This window comes from Magnolia sinica, chromosome 15 (genome assembly GCF_029962835.1).
Source record: "Magnolia sinica isolate HGM2019 chromosome 15, MsV1, whole genome shotgun sequence".
NCBI lineage: Eukaryota > Viridiplantae > Streptophyta > Magnoliopsida > Magnoliales > Magnoliaceae > Magnolia > Magnolia sinica.
Genome location: NC_080587.1, coordinates 62,316,252 through 62,326,369, shown reverse-complemented (window position 1 = coordinate 62,326,369; position 10,118 = coordinate 62,316,252). Strand labels below are relative to the sequence as shown.

The window sequence follows — 10,118 nt, the reverse complement described above, 5'->3', positions numbered from 1 at the left end:
GTTTGCCCCGCTGATTTTCATGTTTGCCCCGCTGATTTTCTAGTTTCCCCCGTTGATTTTCTAGTTTGCCCCGCTGATTTTCTAGTTTGCCCTGTTGATTTTCTAGTTTGCCCCGCTGATTTTCTAGTTTGCCTCGCTGATTTTCTAGTTTGCCCCGCTGATTTTTTAGTTTCCCCTGTTCAATTTCATGTTTGCCCCTCTGAATTTCTAGTTTGCCCCGCTCAATTTCATGTACGGCTGAAAGTTGGGCGGGTTCAACCCAACCGACCCGTGACTAACCCGACATTGGGTCAGGCTCGGGCAGGATATATCAGGTCCGATCTCAAGCTTGGGCTATACAAACACCAACCCAATAAAACTTAGGTTGGGCTTGGGTTGAGGTCTCAGGTTGCCTGACCCAACCCGAACCCAATCAATATATTAGTTACTTATAAATTATAATTGAGTGTGGATTGTTTGTGTAGAAGGTACACTAGTGATGTCGAGTCTTATTTGTCCACGTCATTTCCAAGGACTCAAGCTAACAAGATATGTTGGATTTCTCTCTCTCAAATAGATTGCGTGCTATGTTACAAGACTTTTTAAAGGAGTAGTCCTATATTTTAACTTGGTTTTTTAAATAAAAAAATGAAGTTCTTTATGATGAATAATCACGTATATAATTAACAAAATCATAGATACAAAAAATAAGTCTTATATTGAAATATAATAAACTAATGTAATAATGAAAATATTAGCACGTATACACCCGACCAACCCAATCAACCCGTCAAGCTCTCTTGGGCTGGGCTTCGGTTGAGAATTCTCAACCCAATATTAGGTTGGGTTATGTTAGGGTTGAGCACCAACCCGAACCAACCGACCCAACTTTCAACCCTAATTTCATTTTTGCCCTGCTCAATTTCATGTTTTACCCACTAAATTTTTAGATTTTTCCACTCAATTTCATGTTTGCCCCGCTGAATTTCCAGTTTGACCGCGAAGTGATTGAAATTGACCACGAACTGAATGAAATGGATTTTCGACAATTGACCCGATGGAATCTTGGAAAATAACTAGGTTGGCTGGCTAAATTAGCTTCTCCTACCCCAAAATCATATGTGGTACGTTAAGTAAACCATTCTAGTTTAGGAGATATGCTTGTTAAATAAATTGACAAAGAAATGAATTGAATGATAGAAAAATATTTTTATATACTTTTATATATATATATATATATATATATATACATATTTACTTAATTATGTATTAGAGAAAAATGTAAAAGAGAAAAAGTTCTCCATGTAAAAAAAAAAAAAAAGTTGGACTGCCGCGGCACTATTGCCGGTTTGGCGGCGGGTTCGGCGGCACCGGTGGTAGTGCCGCGGCAGTATGTAAACATATATATATATATATATTTTTTTTGTAATGTTACTTTTGTGGGTCCCATCATGAGGTCTGTGTTATATTCAAACCGAGCGCATATTAAAGCTTGAGACGGAAAATAAGATAGATCTAACTATCAAGTGGACCACACGGTAAAAGGCAGTGGGGAATTGAACGTCTACCATTGAAACCCTTTTAGGGGTTACAGAAATTTTGGATTATTATGAAATTTGTTTTCTTCTTCATCCAGGCCTTTGTGATCTTATGAATAGATTGGATGGGAAATAAATGTCATGGTGGGCCCTACAAAATTTTTAACGGTGAAAATCAAATTTCCCGCTGCTCTATGGTGTGATCCTGTTGATCTTTGGATATGATTTTTTTTTTTTTTTTTTTTTGGGATAATGCCCCCAAAATGATCTCGAAATATGGATGAACGTTGTGGATATAATAAATACATAGCTGTGGGGCCATATAACTTTGATCTCTTTTGAGCCGTTCGTACAACTCTCGGTTGGAGGAGCGTCAGCGCTCGTCTTGAAAGGAAGGCGGGGGTATTTTCATCCTGAAATTCCGACTCCGTACGAGGAGGTCAAAGTGCGTATTCTAAGTTTGTATTGTTTCCAAAAAACCACTGGATAAAAGGTGGGGTCCACAGTCGTAAATTTCTCGCAGCCAAGTTGCCCTCTTTAAAATGAAGACTTAGGGGTAGAAATGTGGACCGTTGAGACATTTCTGGTGCCCAACGTGATATTTATATGTCATCTAAACCGTTCATAAGTTATTTCCGTTGGGATGAACTGAAAACACATATATTAACCTAATCAAAATTTCTGTGGGGCCATGAACGTTTCATGGTGGGCTTTCAATCCCCACTTTTTTCCTATGGTGTGCTTCACATTACTTTTAGATGCGCCTCATTTTTTGATGTTTATCATAACATTAGCTGGAGAAACCGATGGACGGACTGGATGTCACACACGGACATGCGGTGGGCCCAGATAGCTTCCGCCTACAAAATCTTCCTCTAGGATGTGTCGCGCTCTGCAGCAGCAGTTCCAGCCAACATAAAAACCCTTCAGAATCAAATCAAAGCGCGCGCAGCAGCAACCGCAGCTATTCCAGCCAGCATAAAACCCCTTCAGAATCAAATCAAAGCGCGCGAAGCAGCAGCAGCAGTTCCATCAATGGCGATCGAATGCCTCGTTCTAGGTTAGCATCATCTCTCTTTCTCTCTTTCTCTCTTTCGGTTTTCTCTTCCGTTGGAATGAATGCAATACGAAAAGATCCCTGAGAGAGATTGAAGAATGCAGGGGCCGGGCAGGAAGTGGGGAAGAGCTGCGTAGTGGTATCGATGGGAGGGAAGAAGATAATGTTCGATTGTGGCATGCACATGGGTTACACCGATCGCCGCTGCTATCCTGATTTCTCCCTGATTTCTTCTTCCGACTTCGACAACGCTCTCACCTGCATCGTCATCACTCACTTGTATGTTCCATTTCCCTCTCTTTCTTTTGAAAGGATTCCTCCTTCAAGTTTTCAAACGGCCAGGACCTCCTATTGCTTGAATGGGGAGTTATTTGATAGTTGATACTCTGGCTGCTGCATACGACGCTTGATACACAGGCAGTTAAAAATGCTACACGTGGCTCATATTAACCAAAAAATACAGTATAAAAATCATGTTCGCTGAACTATCCTAAGCTCTAATTTGTGGACTGTTGTTTTTTGAAAAAAAGGCCATTGGATATTTTTCATTTCCAACTGTCAAATAAATTTCCAGTAATCTAATATTTCGTTAACGAAATGAGTAGTGTTCAGTTTATGATACATCTAAACTTATGCCCATAATTTGGATGGTTTAGTTTGAATTATTTATCGGGCAAGCAATTTATGAATAATTTCTAACTGCCTTCATACCATCCATCACACTCTTGAGTATCAAAGTATTTCTTTAATTGAATTCTTTGATATGTTCCACACGGTTTTTCTTTTAGGGCATGCTTGAATATCACCAATTCCATGTAAATCAATGGGAATGGAAATGTAAAAGGTTTTCCATTGATGTGACAATTTGATATGTTTGGATGGCAAAGGCAAGGGAGGCTTCCTCAAAGCAATCATTTCACTTTTCTATAGTTGGATTCATCAACATAAGAAACCATGTGATCATTGTCTCACAAATATGATATTTCCGTTTGTAGGCAAACAAGACGTGTAAAAATGGAATCCATGTTCAATAGTGCTCTTGGAAAAACATCATTGCCTTAATTGCCTTTTGCATTTCTTTTCCATTAGAATAAAAATGCTATTAGCATCATCACCTATAATAGGAATATCATCTACATAGACACTCATAATAATTGTCTCCTTTACATGCCTCTTGACAAACACAAAATAATTAGAATGAATATTAGAAAATCCAATATGAATCTAGGCCCCACTAAACTTACTAAACCAGGCTCGAGGAGCATGTTTCAAACCATATATCGTCTTCTTCAAATGACATACCTTCCTCTCCTCTACCTTTTTAGTAGATTCAGGAGGACGAAACACAGATCTCCATAGTCAAATCACCATTCAAAATGGCATTTTTAACATTAAATTAGTATTTTAAAAAAGTGCAGAGGCAAATGCAAATTGACAACAAGAGAAATAATTACCCGAACAGAGTTCATCTTAACAACATAAGCAAAGGTTTTAGAACAATCCTCAACAAAGGTTTGCGTAAAGCCTTTAGCTCTAAGGTGAGCTTTATATTGACTGTCGAGCTATACTTCCATCAAGATTGTACTTGAGTGCATACACCCAACGACAATCCACGAGATTTTTCTTAATTGGTAACTTAATCATCTCCCATGTATGATTCTTTTTAAGAATTACCATTTTCTCCTCCATAGCTTGTCACCACAGAGGAGAAATGAGTGTCTCCTTATGATTTTTAGGAATGAAGTAAGAGCACTTGAGAGCAAAAACAAAAGACCTTCGCTGAGGAGACAATGATATGAAACAAAACATTGAATAGGATGAGAGGTGCACTGTCTTTTTGCTTTTCAGCAACAAGTTGTCAAACAACCATTTACTCTAAAAGTTTAAGTTGATCCCCTGTGGGAGAATAATATATTAGCGAAGCATATTTGCTGCTCTCAAGATTCGAACATAGGACCTTCCACTCTGATACCATGTCAAACAACTATTTACTCCAAAAGCTTAACCTGTCAGAGTATGGTGTATCAATTTATATCAAGGGACTTTATCACTTCAACACAGGTAAGTTCAAAGAAGGGTTGTCTAAATATGGATCAAGATAAATAGGCAAATGAGTAGGAAGCCAAAGGAGCATGCTTCATGGTGTCCTAAGAAAGAATAAGATTATGAACATTCCTTCGTTTGTATACCTTCAAGTTGGGCTTAGTGGAATCAATCATCGGTAATCTTATCTCTAGCATTATTGGGTTTGGAAGGACAAACACTATTTCATCAGACTTAAGGACAAGGACAGGAAGAACCATAGAATGGTGCTCTCCCTTTTCACCAGAAAAATACGGAGCATCTTTAACAAATTTAACACCCATGGAAACATAAGCTTTTTATTAGTAATTGGACTAAAACATTTATACCACATTTCTGAAGATGAATATGTCAAGAAAATGCCAGCTCGATTTGATAATTTATTTCGAAGAGGATCAATATTATAGGCACAACAAATGCACCCAAAGACCCGCCATGGAATTTTTAGGGATTGGGTAGAGGGCTGAAAAATATTACACAGGTGACTCTCCAGCAAGAACCTTAGTATGAAGACGATTAATTAGATAATAGGCTATGGGAATAGTCTCTAACAAAAAAGATTTAGGAACAAACATACCAACGAGGAGAGCACGAGTGACTTTTAAAAGATGTCTATTTTCCTTTTAGCAATTCCATTTTGTTGCGGGGCATATGCACATGTGGTCTGAGAATTAATACCATGCTCATAAAGATAAGATAACGTAGTATGGGAAAGATTCTCTTTTGCATTGTTTCTATAGAGAGTTCCAATATTCACATTAAATTGATCTTTGACCTAAATATGAAACACTTTGAAAATTGAGCTAACCTCATCTCTGGTTTTCATCAAATAAATCAACATCATACAAGATGCATCATCAATAAACTAAATAGAGCATTTAAATCCATTAAAAATAGAGTGTCCCAAATCGGTTACGTATCGGCCGTAACGTAATGGTAACGGTTATGACCGTTACGTGGTTCGAGGTCGAAACGGTGAGGTCCAAGAAAAAGAAGCACAACGGCCGTTACAGGGTATAACGGCCGTTACCTTGTAATGTTTTCTCTCCCGAAAAAACTTTCTTCTTCTATCTTATTAGAAGGAAAAAAAAGAAAGAAAAAAGAAAGAGACACCTATTCTTGGAAACGATTCTTCTTCTTTCTTCTACTCCTCTGCTAGCAGTGTCTCTCTCTCTCTCACTCGCTTAGGGTTAACGTTTCGAAATCGAAGGGGGAGAGAGACACCCATGTGCATCTTTCTCTGGTTAGGGTTCCGAAATTGAAGGTGTAGAGAGATAGCCATGCGTCTCTCTCTCTCTCTCTCTCTCTGGTTTTAAACTCAAAAAGGAGAGAGACTGTCACGTGCAACTCTCCCTCTCTTGGTCTCTCTGCCCATTTACGAAACCCCCCCCTCTTTTCGATTTCGAAGCCCGAGGAGGTCTCGGATTACGTGGTTTAGCACACCACAGTGTTATGTTGACATGGAAAAGTTCTGTGGGCCCCACCATGATGTATGTGTTATATCCACACCATCCATCTATTTTTCCATATCATTTTAGGAACGAGCCCAGAAATGAGCCAGATCTAAAGCTCCTATGGACCACACAAAAAAAACAAGGTGATTGAATGCTTGTCATTGAAAACTTCTTAGGGGCCTAGGGCCACAAGTTTTAGATCAAGTAGATATTTGTGTTTTCCCATCATCCAAGTCTTTATAACCATATGAAGAGGTTGGATGGCAAATAAACGTCATGGTGGGCCCTAGGAATCTTTCAACGGTGGACATCATTGTCCCCACTGCTTTTGTAGTGTGGTCCACTTGAGCATTGGATGGTCATTTTTTATTATTTTATTTTTTTAATCATGGCCTAAAATGATAGAGAAAATGGATGGATGGTGTGGATATAACACACACATCACATTGGGGCACACAGAACTTTGCCACGTCCGAACAACAATCCCCCTTTCTCTCTTTTCATCATTTACGAGGGAAACCCTCTCTCTCCCTTTTCAATTCAAAACAAGCCAACATGGCTTATTTTCAACCATGTCTTTCTTTTTACTAGCAAAGGTCCAGTGAGTTGGACCATAATTATGGTCCACTTTGGTGCTTCCTTGACCACGGGGCCCACCTTGATGCATGTGTTGTATATCCACGCCGTCCAACCTATTGATAAGGTCACGTAGATTTGGTTGAAGGGAAAACCCAAATAATAGCTTGATCCAAAACATTTTTTGGTCCCAAGAAGTTTTTAATGGTGGGAATTCAATTCCTATTGTGTGGTCCACCTTCAATTTCAATTTGCCTCATTTTTTGGACCACACCTTAAAATGAGTTGGCAAAAAGGATGGATGGCATGGATATACAACAAATAGAATGAGGTGGGCCCCACATTCAAGGCCTCACCCACTAGTGGTCCACATCTGCCTCATTTTTTGGACCATGCCTTGAAATGAGTTGGCAAGACATTGAGGTGGCCCCACGTTTAGGTCTCACCCTCTAGTAGTCCAATTGAGATTTGGATCTGCCTCATTTTTGGACCATGTCCTTAAATGAGTTGGTAAAACGGGTGGATAACATGTATATGCAATACATACATTGGGGTAGACCACACGTACAAGGCCATAAAAATTTGTACACGAGGCGTGTATTAACTCAAAATTAACCAATTAAATTATGGGATTGTTGTTGCCATGGTATTGTTTGAATGATTTTAACTATTAATTTGTAGACATTTGTTTTTTGAAATAGGACCATTTGATATTTTGCATTTTTCATTGTCCAATAAATGTCCATCAATCATTAGTGGGATAAGAGCTAATAAATTGCATAAATTTGAGGCTGATTTGTGACATCAAGTGGTCAGCCAAATCAGCCCCAAATTAACAACACTATTCACTCAAATATAATTCCAATTTTTTCTTAGGATCTACTGGGGAAATGATATCAATTTTTTTTAGAGTTAAAGATATCAAATTGTTAGCTATATAAATTACATAATAGGGCCTAAAAGTCTCCAGACTCTATATGTTGAAAAAAAATGTACGCGATTTGCGAGGTATGTAATATGCCAATACTATAAATAATTGTCAAACCTGTAAATGTGAGATGTTTTGGTATTAAATTTATCATTGATATTATATAATTAGAAAATTAAATATAAAAGGTTTGCAGTTAATCCCAATTTATCAAATTAATAAATTCATCAGACAACCCGATACAACATTCTCATCAAAGAGTGGACCGTTACACCACCATAAACATGTTCCAAATTATAAATGAATGCATATTTGGAATATTTAGAATATTTCGGATTTAATGGATATTTTTCTATAATTTTTTGACCAAAAAAAATTGCACCGTTACACACCCCGTATCGGCCGATACGGGGCGTATTTGTATTGGTAACGGTGGGCATCGTTATGCCCACCGATATCACAACGGAGCACCTTGATTAAAAATAATATGAATTGGACCCCATACGCATGAATTAACCAAAAAAAAATAAAATAAAAAATCTACTAGGCTTATGGTGTTTGGCTAAGACAAAAGCCTTACACTTTAAATTTTTGACATCATTAGACTTGATCGATGTTGGTAATAAAGGTTGTAAGACTAGACTTGATGGATGACTAAGCCTACAACGCCAGATATAAATGTCTTCCTTCTTGACACTAAGATACTCACTAACATGACTTGAAGTATTTAAACAAAAAATATATAAACCATCATTCTCATATTCACCACCAAGCACCTTCTTCGTATTCAGATACTGGAAAACACAATAAAGAGGATAAAAAGTCACACTAAAATTAAGGTCCTTTGTAACATGACTGACTTATTGTAAATTAGACGCAAGGAAGGTGAGGGAAGGTGATCGACTAGGTAGAGAGGATTGTTTAAGAAGAGGAAAAGATAACTCTCAAGTTGGTGAGGCTCTCCCAAAATCTAGAGAAGATCGTTCTAGAGCAAGGAATCCTTCTAGGGCATTGTCCAAGAACAATCAAAGAGATAGATTTGGGGATCTTTCCCCAGGGTTAAAGCATTTGACAATATTACAAAGCCAAGATGTAAACTACGAAGATCGAGGGAGCTGGACGACGGTTTTATTTGGGAATACACTGCTCAACGGAAGCGAAATGCCCATTCCAGGGGAGTGATGGAGCAATGAGTGGTTAAAGACAAGCGAAAAGGCTTGGTTGTGGATGGCGGTTCTTTAGGAGATGATGGTGATTCTCCTAGTAGCCGTCTCTTGACCAGAAGAGAGAAAGAGGCCCGTCATTATGAGGATCCTTCTGCGATTGACTGTGACAAAGACTTGAGAGTCTAGATCTCCATCGGGAAAAGGAGGGAAAAAAGTAAGCATAAGCCTCTGAAGAAGGGCCTTAATCTACTAAGAGCACTGCCTACTCTCTTTGTGGACTGATTCCTAGAAGAATGGAAGGATATCCATTTCTCTCGAGTCTTTGGTAAATTTGCTAAGGTAAGAGAAGTGGTTATCCTAAGAGAGAAGGGCTCGGGCTCCATTGGAGGCTTTGTGTGCACGAGAAAGCAGGAGGATGAAGATATCATCAAAGCTATCAAAGGCCTCATTAGCTAGAAGTTTTATAGGAAGACAATTAGGGTTCAGGTGGCCCATTTCGAGTCCGGAGACGGTAAACCAAGGGCAAAGGGCTCAAGGGACCTCGAAAGCGACTCCATTGCCTCCACTCATCCCCTTTCGGTATTGGCTAAGGGAGTGGATGCCCCTGTAAGGGCTCCTCCCCGATACTGGCCGAAGCTGTGCCCCTTGCGACAGCTCTAGTGTCCTACAAAGATGCCTTACAGGGACCACATTCCCCCATCTTCCAGTAGGTGTACCTGCTTCTCCCCTAATTCCTCCCCCTCCTCTGCAAGTAGAGGTGGGCTAAGCTCGGCTCGGCTTGTCCATGTTGTACTCGAGTTCGAGCTTGGCCTCGAGCTCAACATTGGCTTGGCTTGTTTGCCAAAGCTGTTAAGTCGAGTTCGAGTCGAGCTTGAGCTTGTTGGGTGAGAGAGTAATGGATTCTGTTCTTGATCCTCCTCCATTGATGAAAAATTCAAAATCCTCCTCCATTGATGAAAAATTCAAAAATCTTAGGAGAATCAAAGCAAAACCTGATGAAAAAACCAAACAAAGCTTCGAATCGGATGAGGAAACCTGTAAGAACCGATTTGTTCTTGATCTTCTTCCACTAGCAGAAATCCAAGTACTAAAAAAGAAACAGAGCAGAACACAGATCAGAAATCTAAGTAAAGAGCTCTAGCCAATCAGATCATTCGATTTCCTTGAAGCTCTAACAAATCTGAGAAGAACCCATCTCTGATTTCTTGGGTTCCTCACCCAAGAAGTAGTTCTCAAGAGTTGAAATCATACTATTGTGGAGCTGAAATGAATACTGGTGGTGGTGGTATGGGTGAGCGTGCGGCTGGCAGCGGGTAGAGAAAGAGAAGAAAGAGAAAG

At 39.2% G+C, this 10,118-nt stretch overlaps 1 protein-coding gene across 5 annotated transcripts in view; it reads left to right on the top strand.

The window, feature by feature from the left end:
• The first annotated feature begins 2,424 nt into the window (after positions 1 to 2,424).
• Positions 2,425 to 10,118, top strand: part of LOC131226714 (cleavage and polyadenylation specificity factor subunit 3-II) — a 101,702-nt gene continuing 94,008 nt past the window's right edge. For 2 of the 5 annotated variants that reach the window (XM_058222352.1, XM_058222350.1), the window contains exons 1-2: positions 2,425 to 2,577; positions 2,679 to 2,853. In XM_058222352.1, the coding sequence (XP_058078335.1) occupies positions 2,553 to 2,577; positions 2,679 to 2,853 (200 nt within the window). In that variant the 5' untranslated portion in view covers positions 2,425 to 2,552. Of the gene's footprint in view, positions 2,578 to 2,671; positions 2,854 to 10,118 lie in introns of all 5 variants that reach the window. The other 3 variants (XM_058222353.1, XM_058222349.1, XM_058222351.1) reach the window with 2 other exon arrangements.